Source organism: Phoenix dactylifera, chromosome 18, assembly GCF_051530095.1.
Source record: "Phoenix dactylifera cultivar Ajwa chromosome 18, Ajwa_hap1_PhDact_Kaust_v1.1, whole genome shotgun sequence".
In the NCBI taxonomy this organism is placed as follows: Eukaryota; Viridiplantae; Streptophyta; class Magnoliopsida; order Arecales; family Arecaceae; genus Phoenix; species Phoenix dactylifera.
The window spans coordinates 8,621,974-8,637,181 of NC_143207.1; the positions used below are offsets into that span (position 1 = coordinate 8,621,974).

Below are 15,208 nucleotides of genomic sequence, written 5' to 3' on the forward strand. Positions count from 1 at the left end.
TCTAACCCTCATAGGTTCCTTCCTGCAGACAATCTTACATGAACACCTGGTTAAAACTACATGTCATGGTAATGTTACTTCTTAGTTACATATGTTGCATGTTCTCAGACCTAAAAGATCAACATAATGCAAGATCCAGTCATCATCTTCGGAGTGCTAGATAGTGGACAAATTTAGTCAATCACATGCAGTGGCATGTTCAACAAACAGGATTATCATCAATCGAAATAAGATACTCATCAGGGAAACCATGGCCCTATACAAGAGAGCAGAACAGATGACATTGAAAGGTATGTTCCGATCATTAGTTTTGCAGGTGAATTTATTTAATAAGATGCAACAAAACTAATCCAAAAATATAATGAAATTCATCGCTACATATTAAGTCTGTTATTGGTCTGATGTCTGGTGATGTTGTCATGCATGACAAAGACCAACATGTGATTGTTGCTAATAGAAATTCATGGGGAAAAATGTTGTCATGTGAAGTAAGAAGTCTGAACTCTGAACCCTAGTCACAAGAATTAGTTAGTAAATATATCCATAAGACTTGTATTACAGAAGTGCTATTCAAATATATAAAAAAATAGTTCCACTGGATGTCTTTTTATAGCATTTTGAGTAATAGTACTCATTTGATAATTGTTCAAGTATACATGACTTTTTGCCATTCGATTGAATGGATTACAAACTTAAGACTTCTAACCTGAAAAAGAAAATTACTTTATGATTTTTACCTAGACATGCAGACATTTAGACACATGCACATGTGCATTACACGTACATATACATACATACATACATACATACATACATACATATATATAGATATATACATACATACATAGTAAAAAACCATTAAAAATGCATATATGTACAGCTCTGGTTCGTAACTGTACACATACAAACATTATTCAGAAAAACACATTCTCCACAATTCCTTAGTCATTAATGCAGATAAATGATGCAAAAACTTTAAAACATGATTCTGTCAAATTCACCCAAGTGTAAGGTTTTATTAGGACTAATAAAAGCATCTTATTAATTTTTGTAGAAAAAACTAATCACAATTGATGACAAGCACATGTGAGACCAACTTCTGGGTAGTACAAGAAAATAAAACAGTCAAGAACAGTGCATGATTTGATTACTAGACTTGTTATCATAATCAAGATTCGCCATTTTGTTACCAGACCCCGTAGTGGTACCATCCTAGTATAGTATTAGAATGCCCAGTACAAGGCTAGTTCGACGTAGTTAGACCTGGTACATCCTCCGTATCGAGTCTCAATTTAGTACCAGTATGGTACTGCCGGGTATAGGACATTATACACCATTATGGTCAACCTTGGTCATAATAAAAGCAGCTCCCTGCATAATTCAATTGGAAGATTCACAGATGGTATGTCTTTAGTAGTCCAAAACAAAGCACAACAAATAATTAAGGATACTTCCTTCAAGGAATTATTTCTCAATGTGTGAAAAAAGCATATTATTTGGAACATCAACCAAAAATAATTAAACAAGTAGGAAAGGTCAAGGTCAACATCACAATGAAGGGCCACATACAACCTTTTGAAAGTCAATTCCTGCATAAACAATGTGACAGTTGGAGAGTTCTCTAATTTTCTCATCAATTGCCTGCAAATTCACACAAAAAAAAAAGAAAGAAAACACATATTCAGGTAATGAGTCACACAAAAAAAAAGAAAGAAAACACATATTCAGGTAATGAGGAACTTCCTGTTTTTCTGGATAATATAATTTCTCTACTTAAACTTTTCTCATGAAAGTATTATTTCTGCAAAAGCTTCTAAAAGCTAAGAAGATTTACAAAAAAGAAATAGGGCAGAAAAAGATGTATTAAAAGATGAAAATAATAATAAAGACATTTGTGAAGCTCAGAAGAGTGATAAAAGATTGAATACACTAGAGGAATTAAGGAAGTCACAAGATTAGCGAGCAAACTAGTTAACTGGTTGAAACAGTACAACATGCAACAAAAATTAGAAAAGTTTAAAAAGTGGAAGATGCTTGCATTTGTGTTGAAAGGTCCAAAATGAGGAAGGATGCCTGATATACCCAGTCAAAAGCTGGAAAGAAGGACATGGAAAATCTTCTGTTGTTGTTGAGGTCAATATAATTTAATGACTTAACAAATTAAAACTGGCCCCAAATTTTCTTTATCATAATAATGGGAAAGTTTTCCGATGGTCCGTAGGCAAATTGGCCTATAAGTTGTTTCTGTAATTGAAAACTGAAGCTGGTGAAAGAGTTCTAGAAAGGAAACTCTTGCAGGCATTTGTGAATACATGGTTTTGTCTCAATCTCACAATTGTAGGGCTGTCTCTGATTTGAGGTAACTAAAGCATATCCATCAAAATTTTCTTTTTCCTTTTGGATCACATACATCCATCAGACATTCCCTCCTCCTGAATCAACTGCATTAAAAGATTGAGAACTGAAGCATATTTGGTGGCAGATAACTTTTCCTCCCTTAGGATTTAGGAGAGACCAAAACTTTTCTAGAGGTAGAAACAAAAGAATGAGTGATTGAGTCTTGATAATAATAACTTCAACAATTATTAGAATTATCGCCATAAAGTTCCTCATGATCCTCCCTAGGATCATGGCTATTGTCAACTAGACAATAAGATGGACATCATGATTGAGTGAGAAAAAAAAAACACTTGTTCAATCCCAACCCTTAGATCTATAGAGCTTGACCCAAGTGGTAATACCAAACACCATGAATGTTTGAAAAAGAAATATCTAAAAGAAGGGTGACTATGTAACCATGCACTTACATATAGTTCTCACTTAAGGCAGACAAAATTTTATCCAACCATCAACTATTGTCTTGGTTCCTAGATAATCATATTATTACCTCTAGGCTATAATCACCAATTCAAGTATAACTCAGATTCTTCATTCTTATAACACATCATCCTTTATTTGAGACTGTATGTGGAAAGCAAATAATTAGTCCATACAAATCTCGTTGATATGGAACAAAGCATCCCATACCTATTTTTTATCAAGGTTGGCGATGAGAGACCTCAAAATACCAACAACAGCAGTAAAAAACTTCCAATACTCAAGCAAAGTCATGGTTGCATAGAAAGCTGTGACAAAACAAGCCAAAAAATCCATGCTTCTAGATTCTTGCAAACATTAGTCGGCACATCAAAATGAATAGAGGAAAACCTCCAAACCACAAGGAAGCTATTAGTAGTTGAATGGGTTGCACTTGGCTCATAGATGTTCAATGGGCTCAAACTTCAGCGATATTAGCCGTAGGTGGATATTTTTGTAAGCCCCAGCAACTTCAGAGATTTAATAGAAATAGCATAATTGGAATTATGAATGGGACCATTTCCATTATATCCAGCATCAAATTAGCTTTCCAACGCATCTAGAATTACCTCAATCAGAGGTCAAATGAGGAAATTACTGTCAAAATACTTAGATGATGCCAAAGCTACAGATTATGATGGCTGGAACCCAACCATTCAACTCATTTGAATGGGAAAACCCCAGTCATAACCCAATTTTGAGTCCTTGTAGGTGTAGCCATTATCTAAGTAAAGGTTACAACTATGGTATGTTAGTTGGTTATGCTTATGGTTTGATGTTGAAATTAGATAATTCAATCTGAACTAACAAATATGAAATCTTCCAAACAAATTATTATTTACACCAACAATCTATTAAATGCAAAAAGAGATGGAAATAAATATGCTCCACAAATAGACAAAGAAAAGATGCACATGAGCATCATTTGATCATCAAACAACAAAGACACTTAAAAAAGAAAGCATTGGAAATAAAGCAGAGCAAATAACAGGGTCTATGAACATGTAAGGGCATAGTAGATACAAGGATATTGAGATGGATGGGTAGGGTAACAAGCATGAGTTCAAAAATATGCACATTTTAGAATACATAAGAGTAACACAAACAAAAGGTGAAAAAAAGTGAGAGAGAATAATTCAAAAAGGTTTAGCTATGTGCAGCATAGGCCAAATAAGATCCCAATAAAAAGAAATTATAGGATTTGGATGAAGGTTAAAAATAAAAATAAAAAAGACAAAAATGGGTTGAGGACTTGGATGGTAACAATTATGGATCTGAAAACACTTTTCACCTTTGAAGACCTGACCTTCGACAGAAAGTGCTTCCTAAGTCAACCAAAAAAATGGAACAAAAAGTTTGACTATGTGAAGCAGCATCTTTCAATTTACCTGCCTTTGTCGACGAATCATCGTAGCCAAATCAGTGTATGGAAGCTTTGGATCAATTTTGCATTCCATTAGTATACCTCCATCATAGTCTTTGATATACCTGAAACGTACAAATAATCAAGGTAAGGTAAATTTTCAAAAGCCGTCAAAACGGGATGGTACAACCAGTACCATCCATTCTAGGTGAAACCAGTACTGGTACAGGTGCAAGGATGCCCAAACAATTGTACCAGTATGTACCGTCCATATCGATCTATACCACTCTATACCAATACATACCGATAGGTTATCGTATTGATCTGACAGGTGGTTTTTCAAGTTTTAGAATAACTTAGTTTTCATACGTATCATCGGTACTGGTATTCTACCGATACCATACCATTGCAATAGAAAAACGTTATAGGGCTCGGTACCAGTATTTAGAACCTCTTTAACTATCATGAAACCAACATAAAAACAGTATGTTTGATATTTTATGAATTAATCAATCATCAAAATATTAAAGACAATGTTGGAGGACACTAGAAAGTGACTCAACAGTGTTTTAATACCAGAAGACCAGTCTCATAATTGTCATGTAAAATATGTGAGAACTAGTGACAAGGTTCAGGATAAATCTTGGTAAAGACTATTTCAGCTTTTAGTGAAGCTCAACCCAAAATGATGGGGGTAAAGCTACACTACAAAATTGTCAATAGGCAGATAAGTCTTCAGAAGCAAGCCAAGCTTAAAAAGTCATATAGACAAAATAATATGCATACCCCTGCCATCTTTCTTTCTCCAATGTGATCTCCTTTGTGAAGCCCTATAAGAACAGATCAAATAATGAGTATGATATTAAATTCAATTGGTTCATGAGAGTATTTGCAACTTTACAATTGGACTATCAGAATGATGATGCTGATGATAGCAGAGCAAAGGAAAGTCAGAAAACTGCATTACAGGTATAAACAATCAGCATAAAAGGAAAACATGAGCAGCTTTCAAGTGTGTGATGTGAAGCAGCAGAGAAGCTCCATTCACGAACACAAGGTCAGTCTTGAAAAGCTCAAACGAGACACCATCTCCATGTGAGTGGTGCACGCATGCACTTGCATGGGCATGTGCATGCGCGCGCGCGCAGAGAGAGAGAGAGAGAGAGTAGCTGTTGTAGGGTACCACCTTAACTAAAAGCCAAAAATGATGCATTGTTAAGATGTGACGAACAAAAATGCTAGGTACAACAACTTTTCCAGACCCACCATGTACCCACAAAACAAGGATTCGTGTCCATCAGCGGAAGAAAAAAGGAAAAAAAATGAGCTCTTTAAGATGTCAAGTGAAATTTGCAAAGTTGAATGGAAGCTACAAATAGAGCACAGCTTATGGCTTGGTAACATTGTGGTCGTGAACCAAAATCAACTTATATAGCAAATAAAAGAGAACTTTGCTATCTTTCTTCCCTTTTTTGTGTGGCTGAGTAGGGTAATCATACCTGCTTTACAAAATAGCCAACAGCATTATTGTCTGCATAAGTTAGAAAATGAGTGAGCCCATCAACATCACGAGCATGTTGTTTCAAGTGATTCATGAGTCTTGTGCCATAGCCTTTGACTTGTTCATCAGCTGTGATTGCACAAAATGCAATCTCTCCAAATCTCTGACTGCAAGCAATCAAAGATCATATGTTAATGGACAAAATCATGCAGATTGATATCAACTAGAATCATTGTACCATGACAAAGATGAAAGGGACATCTTGCACCTTTTTCATTACTTTCACAAGTTCAAATATAGAATGAGATGATATAAGATTAGATATAAATAACACAAATGCTCCAATAATTTAGAGGAATAGATTGCTAAGAAAATAAACATAATAAAAAGGGAAGCAGGAAAAAAGAAACAATATGTTTGCACATTTAGACTAGAACAAACACCTATGATCTATCGCCATCACATGCTCTCTGTGGGGTTAATATTTCAAACATATATTTCCTAATTGTCAAATAAAAACCATAATGAAACTCTTCGGATATCTCACCAGTTGTTTTGGGTAGAAAAGATATTGGTATTTTATGAGAAGGAAAAAATTATTGTTTGCGACAACTACAGAGATGACTGTGCAAATGTAACCAGAATTCAGCGGTCTGGAGGCATTGGAATAGTACCAGACACAAGTTTCCAACTTTGAAGAATTTTCTCCACTTTGGTTACAAGGGAAGACACAAAATTCACAAAAAGAACATACATAGTTTGGATCAAAATTAATATGGTCAGATTGGAAGCCAATTATCCAACTACAGGTAAGGTTCAGGTTAGGTTGATTCCCTAAGCCACAGCCCAAACCCAGCTTAGCCTGAAACCTGATTGATGTTTAGAAAAATAGAGATGACGAGTAAGCACGCTAGCTCAGTGCAGCCCTGATTGCCAGTTGCTTTGCTTAGTATATTTAACATGGTACGCCATACCGGCCTGTACTGGTGCAGACTGATATTGTACCGATATGTGATATAGGGTGTACTGAGTATCAGTATGCTGAATCGACCCCCGTATTAGGCTTATGAAACACGACATCAAGAAGGTACCGTTACAAGGTCCAGTACCAAGATTGCAAACCTTGAGTATAAATCAGGCACAAGGACAACCTAATCAACGTGCATTCAAGCACAAGTAGTAGCAAGCCTTGTTCTGCTTTTAGCAACTAAAAAGGGTAATGGAAGGTCAAGAGTTTTGGAAATTAACTCACCAGTCACCACCCCTTTCACAAGCAACAGCAATTAACCAGCTGATCACTATAGGACAGATTGGCAATCACAAGGTCCAGCAAAAGATGACCAAACATTGTAAACGGATGACGAATATTTTCATCAAGTTGGACAGGGCTATGAACGCCTACATCAAGAATTAGCACTAGCTGTTGAGCACATGGGACAATTTGATACCGACACTGACATTCAGACTCAGAGAGAGTCAGAGAGAGAGAGAGAGAGAGTTTGGAATAGATGTATTAAGATTTGGTTGGAGAATGTCAACATGAGTTCTTCTCATGTAACATTTGCTCAGAAAGCAGATTGATTTACATGGAAGAAAGCTCAAATGAAGATTTTAAACTGATTTGATAGCAAAACCCAAAAATATCACAGAACTTATAAAATTAATGAAGGGATATAATTATTGGAGCCATTTGATGCCTGTCGTATAGAGAAGAGTGCATTGATATGAATAAAGATCTATGAAACATGATGGGAATGAAATAGAGGAATAGATGCATGTCATTCAACTCAAGAATTCTCCACAATAATGTCATGAATAAATGATTCAAGCACCAAAAATGATAGCACCGCAGAGCTTATTGCACAAAAGAGGTACTTGTTGAGGATCACGTGTGAAGTAAAATTCCAAATGAATGAATTGTGGAAGAGAGGATTGATGCAGATGAATGAGCCCAAAACATATGTATGAATTCTCCACAATAATATCATGAATAGATTATTCAAGCACCAAAAATGATAGCACCATAGATCTTTTTCGCATAAGGGAAGGGGGAAGGAGTCTAAATTAATGGACCAAGGTCCGCCATACCGGGTCCAGTTTGCGTATCGGTCATCAACCGGACCGGTACGGTTCCAGTTTGTACCGGAACCGGGCGGTACAAACTGGCCAGCTCTTCCCGCCGGAGCCGGGGAAGAAGAGAACGAGAGAGCGCGTGGAGAAGAGGAGGGAGGAGACCTGTGACCGCCATCGAAGAGCCGCGGAGGGGCAGAGGAGGGCCGGGGAGGGGGGGGGCGGCAAAGCCTGGCGGGGGGCGGGGGAACCTGCAAGGAGGCGGCTGAGGCCGAGGCCGCGGCCGCATCCCCTGTTTCAAAAGAAAGAAACAGAGGACGGGGCCGCAGGTTTTTAATTTGGGGGTTTTAAGTGAAGTGGGCAAATCGGTTGTCGACTTCTTTCGAAACAGGAGACGCGGTAGCGGCCTCGGCCTCCACGGTGCCCCCGCGAGTTTCCTCACCCCCCACCGGGTTCCGCAGCCCCCCCGGCCTCCGCCACCCCTTCATGGCTCTCCGATGGCGGCCACAGATCTCCTCCCTCCCTCTCTTCCCCGCGCTCTCTCTCCTTCTCTTCATCTTCTTCGTCTCCGGCACAGAACCGGCCCGTACCGGTTGCCATGGCTCCGGCGTACCGGTAGCTAACCGAACCGGCCCGTACCGGCCAGTATCGGCCGGTACAGGCCGGTTCGGCATACCATGTAATGGACATTAATGAACCATCATTAATGGACGTTGCACATGACACGATCAATTCGACTCGACGGTCCGGCGCTAATAGAAGTCGTTTACTCTCCATCTAGTGAAGGTGCCAGGGCAGGGCTTTTTTCGTAGTAATAGTGGGCGGGTCGCACAAAAGATGTTCTTGTTGCGAATCACGCATGAAGTGAAATTCCACAGGAATGAATTGTGGAAGAGAGAGGATTAATGTAGTTGACTGGACGCAAAGCGTATGTATGTATGTACATATGTACAGACTCAAATCCAGATAATAAGACTCCCAGTTCCCCCAACAGCACTCACAGTCTCACACTGTCTGCATTGTCATTTTGCAAATAGTTGCTTTATCATGGGAACTACTGGCAAATAGTTGCTTTATTATGTGAACTTCTAAAGAACGTTAGGTTGAATATGTTGAGCAGAGAGCTGCTAGATGGCTGTTTTGATTCTACTGTTTTCTCAGACAAGTATCATTAAGAAAGTAGCTCCCGTAATAAAATAAACAAGTTGTTAGCATCTTCACTCAAGTAAGAATGAAAGACAACTTAGAGATAAGAAGAAAACAGATCAACAGTTTTACCTGATATATGGGCGATATGTTATGCCCCCCACAACTTGATTATGCCTAATAACCATCATAGACTTGTGGCTTCTGAAACAGTTACAAAGAAAATGAACCAGAACAGGTTAAAGAAAAAACAACTGGAAGCCGAAAGAGAATATAAACAAGGTCATCTCAAGAGTTGACATCTAAACATATTGATATCAGTGTCATGTCACTGATTAAAATGGACTGGAAAAAGGTAAGAAAAGCTGTGTACATCCACCATCATATGCATGAATTAATGACTGGGATTGATTAGAGAAAACGGCATTTAACCAACAAATGGTGATGAATACAGAGGTCTTTGATTTGTGCAAGTAATTCGTTTATTGATATATAATGCATGTGTTGATAACCAACAGGTTTGTAACTGTTTCTATGTTCGAATATTAGCACGACTTTTTATTAGACTAACCTTCAGTAGTCAACTTACAAGTAAAAGGACAAATGGTCTTTCTAGCACATATAGCAGACACCTTATCTTTATAATGCAAAATAAGGGATGTAGAGGATATGGAACAAAGTAATAAAAAAAAGCCTTCTTGCAAACCACTAGCATAATTAGTGTTGGTTTGTGTTTCCCTTCATCTGCAATACTGGTTATTAAGGAGCCATATTTGACAACTTTTGACCACAACATGTAAATATTACATGGTTACTTAGGGAGACAAGATGAAGATTGTTTAGCAAGTGAGGACTTTTTTTCACAAATTTTGGGGGTGAATGTTCCTCCACTAAGGTCTTCCAATTCCTTGTTGGAATGTGTAGGAATTCATTCTTTCTACAAGATGCTTATAAGGAATTCTCAAAATTCCAAATCTATTGCAGCCTTGCAGGTTTGTGTCAATTAGAGGAGTCCATAACCCAATAATCTAAAGATTAAGTTCTACTTCATGAACCAATTTGAACATAAAAAAAGTGTTCAAACACTCTTTTTCATTTAAACGCTGTTTACCCTCTTCCTCTTCCAAGCAGTTCTTACATCAATATGGCCAACAAAAGAAGAATGTCAGAAATGTTCGTCACAGTCAACTACAGGAATATTGGCATACAACATGGTTATTTATGGAGATCTCCTTTTTTTATTTTTTCTCCTATGATGTCTTAAGTGGAGCAAAGTTATCTTTCACCCCATTTCTTGCAATACTTTAAAATGTTCATCTTTAGAAATTGGAAGGAAATCTAAAAGCTGGGTCTATATACCAATAAACCAATGCAAAAGACCATCCTGTTTTGCTAGTATGACATATATTTAAATCTAAGCTTATGCTACTTTCACTAGGTGTGTGCCTTTTCAAGAATAAGTAAATACACCCATTAAGTATAAATAAGTATACACACACACACACACACACACACATATAAATAACCATATGTGTTTGTATATGTGTACATACAAGTCTGAGTATGTATATGTGTATGGATGGCCAGTAAGTGTACTTTAACCTTTTCTTTGGTTAATTTTTGCAGAATCAATGTTACTCATCCATGTTGATTGAATTAAGAGTTAGTGAACGAGGGGGGCGAGCATTGTAACGAGGATTAGATTTTAAAAAAAGGGTAAAAACCTAAAGATAAATTAGTAATAGGGTATGAACATCACATACAAATTTTTAATAAATGATCAATAAACAGACCATGCTTATTCATGTCAAAAAAAAAAGAAGACACTGACCATGGAAATGAAATTATATAACTTCAGGAGATCAGACATTCATAAACTCAAGCAAAACAAGCAATATATTAGTTATGTATTCTACAAAATTATCCCTAAAAGAAATTCTGGATGTTTACCTACCTATCCATAACAAGGCGGACTATGTATTCCTTGGGCATGTTAGGAAGTTGTCTTGCAAATATATTCTTCAATCCTATCAACCTGAAGTATGGGAAAAAAAATGGAAAAACCAATAACATCTAGAACTACTGTAGATTTTATGTAAGAATTAAAGTTAACATTAGCATAAAAATAATTAGTATTACATGCTATGTCACAGAAGAATAATAGAAGATAAAAGTCAAACACATACCAGATCATGTGTTCATCTACCCCGTCATTTGCATAACACAAGAATTTGAGTCTTCCAGCATCTTCCTACAAAGAAAACTAGATGGTTATCTTGACATAAGTTTAAATGGAAAACAATAACTACTAAAACAAGTCTGGTTACTCCAATTTTACCGAATGTCTCTAAGGAGGCATCCATATAATTAAGGTTTTGGTTTATGTGTGGTTTCTTATAATTTTTCATTAACTGTTTGAACATTAGAGTTGATTAATGGCTTTTTGCAACAATAACCATGTATGAACTCAGTTATAAATGTAATTTAAAGATGGGGTAAAGTAGATCCAAGAAAGGTGTACAACAACATGAAGATCTGTTCTATATGTTTTGTAGGGTTGGCAACAGATCGGAGTGGTAAGGGTTGAGAATGGTCAAACCAGGATAAGGTCAAAATATCTTTCAACCCATAACCAACCCATTTATGATCAGGTTGAAAAAAGTAAAACCATAACTACCCATGTATTTTTACATGGACCTGTACACAACGACCAACCTAGTTTAAACTTCACTTATCAGTAAATAAATCTTAAAACATGAAAACAAGAGGAAATCTATGGTTGGGCAACAAAATAAAGAGAGAGGAGAAGAAAATAAAGTAGAGAATAAAATATGACAGATCCTGAACACAATGCCTGTTCCATGTTTCCTTCCGGTATTTTTTTGTACTCTCTTAAAAATTAACCAGTAAACTATCTGGTGCAGCTAATACCAACCAAAAGAGCTACTATGGGTTGTAATTTTGGCCATGTATTTTGGTTCAGATTTTTTTAGGTCACTTTCAGATTGCAATAGGATTCTTTTTCCAGATTTTAAGGTTTGTATTGAGATGTAATGGAGCTCAAATAACTACGAATTGAGGTGCCCAACAGAAGGAAGCTTAGCTTCCACTTAAGAGTCCTAATTAGACTCAAAGTGCGAAGTTATTAAGTGGCCGGCTAAAGCAAAAGGTACAAGGATTGGTAGCTATTTGTTTTCCTAATTTAGGAGTCCTGTAAGGAATAGTAAAGTTGGCCCGCTGAAGCATATTAGTCACTGGATTTTCTGAGATTTAGTTCCTATTTTGAGAGTCCTAGTTAGGTTGGAAAAACAGATCAGTTAGTCTGTAAATAAGGCCTTTGTGGTCAACGGATGGTGGTGAATATTGCTCTTGTATAATGAGTTATTTTATGTGGGAAAAACTAGTCTCTTTCTTCTTCTCTTTATCTTCTCCCTGACTCTGCATCTTCTTCTCTTATTCCTCTATTCATCTCTAATCCTTCTAAAGTTTTTCCTTTATCCTCTTTCAATCTTCTCTTCGCTGCTCAATATATTTTCACAGTGAGCTGTAACGGACCTCTGCAATATCAAGCAAAGTATTGCTATTTTGACAGAACACCGCCAGATTTGGAAGAAAGCTGCTGCAATTATTTACAACAGTTCAAGCTACAATAGATTGTTATTAGAGCAAAAGGTCTTGTCTTTTGGTTCAGATTTTGTTAGGCTATTTTCAGATTGCAATAGGATTCCTTTTCCAGATTTTAAGGCTTGTATTCAGATATAATGGACACCCAATAAAATGAAGCTTAGTTTCGTTTTAGGAGTCCTAATTAGACTCAAAATGAGAAGTTACTAGGTGGCCAGCCAAACCAAAATTACATGGATTAGTTGCTATTTGTTCTCCAAATTTAGGAGTCCTTTAAGTAATAGAAAAGGTGGCCAGCTGGAGGGTATCAGTCACTGATTTTTCTAAGATTTATTTCCTATTTAGAGAGTCCTATTTAGGGTGAAAAGGAGATTATTTTGTCTGTAAATAAAGCCTTTCTGGCCGACTGATAGTGGTAAAAATCAGTCTTGTATTTGAGTCATTTTGAGTAGAATAACAAGCCTCATATCCACTTCTCCTCTCGTCTCTCTTCTATCTTTACTCCTCTATTCTCTTTCTTCTATTTTATCTTCTGTTTGCATCTTTTTCTCTTATTCCTCTATTCATCTCTAATAAAAGGCATCCCAGTGCATGAGGCTTCTGCATTGTGGAGTCTAGGGAGAGTTAAATGTATGCACCTTACCCCCATATATGGAGAGACTACATATATGTTTTGAACCCATGACATCCAAGTCACAAAAGCAACCTTACCATTGCACCAAAGCTCGCTCTCTTCTATTCATTGTTAGATGTATGCCCTAGAAGCCAATCTGGCAGACACATTATTAATTCTGAGACATAAATTTGTACTTGACTTCATTATTATTGAATAATAAATGGGCATCTTTTCATTCATATTGTTTATGTATCTATGAATCGTCCAAGGAATTAATAAGATGATACATGTTCTCAAGAGTTGAGAATTTGAGCCATGTATTATTGGTGATTTATTTCTAAATGCTCATGATTAATGGATCATCACGAGGACGGTGATCGATCCGATCAGTGCATAGATTGCTTTTCTTATGGATGGACGAGACTCGAGTCCACAGTGTAGAGACACTGAAGTGATAGTGCAGGTGCTTGTTAGAGAACAAGGGTACTGAGCGTGACCAAGACAATAAGTCACTTGGATGTCTATCCACTCGTCAATGACTTGCTTGATGTTGCAGTGGTGTGACTGGTCCTTTGACCTGCGGTGCTTCGGCTATTCACAGCGAGGTTATTGTAGTTTGACTGCACATATACATGGTCTCTAGTCATATGAGTCTTTGTAGTGTAGATTGGCTGCAGTAGGTTCACTGTAGGAGTAAGGCATGCACTTACATGGAATCTATCGACCTTGATAGAAGAGGAGTGAACCTATGTAATTTATTAGACCGAGTTCTAAGACTTTAGCCAGGGCAGTAATATACAGTGGAGAAAGAGTTTTCCACTATCGGACTCAAGTCGAATAAATCTAGACATATGACAGACGAAGTGAATGTTGCATGTTGATGTGTGTGTATATGTGTCTGAGCAAGTAGCGAATGCCATAGGATCTAAAAGATCCAGAGATGAGATAAACCAGAAGTATTTGTGGCACCTCAGGCTTGGCCATATTGGAGAGGACAGAATGAACAAAATGGAGAAAGATGGGCTTCTCGGCCCATTGACTTCCGAGTCATATCCAGTTTGTGAGTCTTGTCTTCAAGGTAGGACATGGGAGAGGACCATTTAAATACTTACCCTGGTACACACTGATGTGTGTGGCCCATTTAATGTGTCAGCCAAGGGTCGTTATTCGTACTTCATTACCTTTACTGATGACTATTCATAATATGGGTATGTGTATCTTATGAGATACAAATATGAGTCTTTTGACAAGTTCAAAGAATTCAGAAATGAAGTAGAAAAACAGACTGGAAAAACCCTTAAAGTTCTTTGATCAGATCGAGGAGAAGAATACCTTAGTGAAAAATTCCGGAACTATCTCAAGGAGAATGGTATAGTCTCACAATGGATGCCTCCGGGTACACCTCAACTCAACGGGGTGTCAGAAAGGAGGAATCGGACTCTATTGGATATGGTTCGATCCATGATGAGCTTCACAGATCTGCCTATGTTTCTTTGGGAAGATGCCTTATTATCCGCAATTTATTTACTGAATAGAGTTTCCTCTAAATCCGTTCCTACCACACCGTATAAGATATGGCATGGTAAGAAGCCGAGTCTTGGTCATCTTAAGATTTGGGGATGTCCTGCCCATGTCAAGCGACAACAGGCGGACAAGTTAGAGTTTAGGACCATAAGTGCTCGTTTCATAGGATATCCTAAAGAGTCATTAGGATACAATTTTTACGTCTCAGAGGATCACAATGTATTTGTGAGCCGAAATGCCATTTTCTTGGAAAAACAGTTTATCCTTGATAGAGGCAGTGGGAGGAAAATTGAGCTCGAATAGAGAGTCTCTGAAAAGCAACGAGTAATGGATCCTATAGAACCTATTCACATAGAGCCAGTACACGTAGTATCTCCTCCACCTCATAGATCTAGTAGGGTCTCCCATCCTCCTGATAGATACTTAGGTATGCTTATAGAGAATACCGAGGAAATATTCCTCATGGGAGATTCCCAATACCTACAACGAGGCGATATCTGATATCGAT

General features: G+C 37.4%; 1 protein-coding gene across 6 annotated transcripts in view; it reads right to left on the bottom strand.

Moving 5' to 3' along the window:
• HAG1 (histone acetyltransferase of the GNAT family 1) overlaps positions 1 to 15,208 on the bottom strand; it is a 45,725-nt gene that overhangs the window by 10,052 nt on the left and 20,465 nt on the right. For all 6 annotated transcript variants that reach the window (XR_015974676.2, XR_015974675.2, XM_088714271.2 and 3 more), the window contains exons 2-8: positions 11,123 to 11,187; positions 10,891 to 10,971; positions 9,069 to 9,140; positions 5,719 to 5,887; positions 5,006 to 5,049; positions 4,245 to 4,344; positions 1,573 to 1,641 (exon numbers count right to left, since the gene is read on the bottom strand). Coding sequence is in view for 4 of the 6 variants with exons in the window: in XM_088714271.2 (XP_088570397.2) it covers positions 1,573 to 1,641; positions 4,245 to 4,344; positions 5,006 to 5,049; positions 5,719 to 5,887; positions 9,069 to 9,140; positions 10,891 to 10,971; positions 11,123 to 11,187 (600 nt within the window). In the remaining 2 variants the exon portion in view is untranslated. The remainder of the gene's footprint in view (positions 1 to 1,572; positions 1,642 to 4,244; positions 4,345 to 5,005; positions 5,050 to 5,718; positions 5,888 to 9,068; positions 9,141 to 10,890; positions 10,972 to 11,122; positions 11,188 to 15,208) is intronic.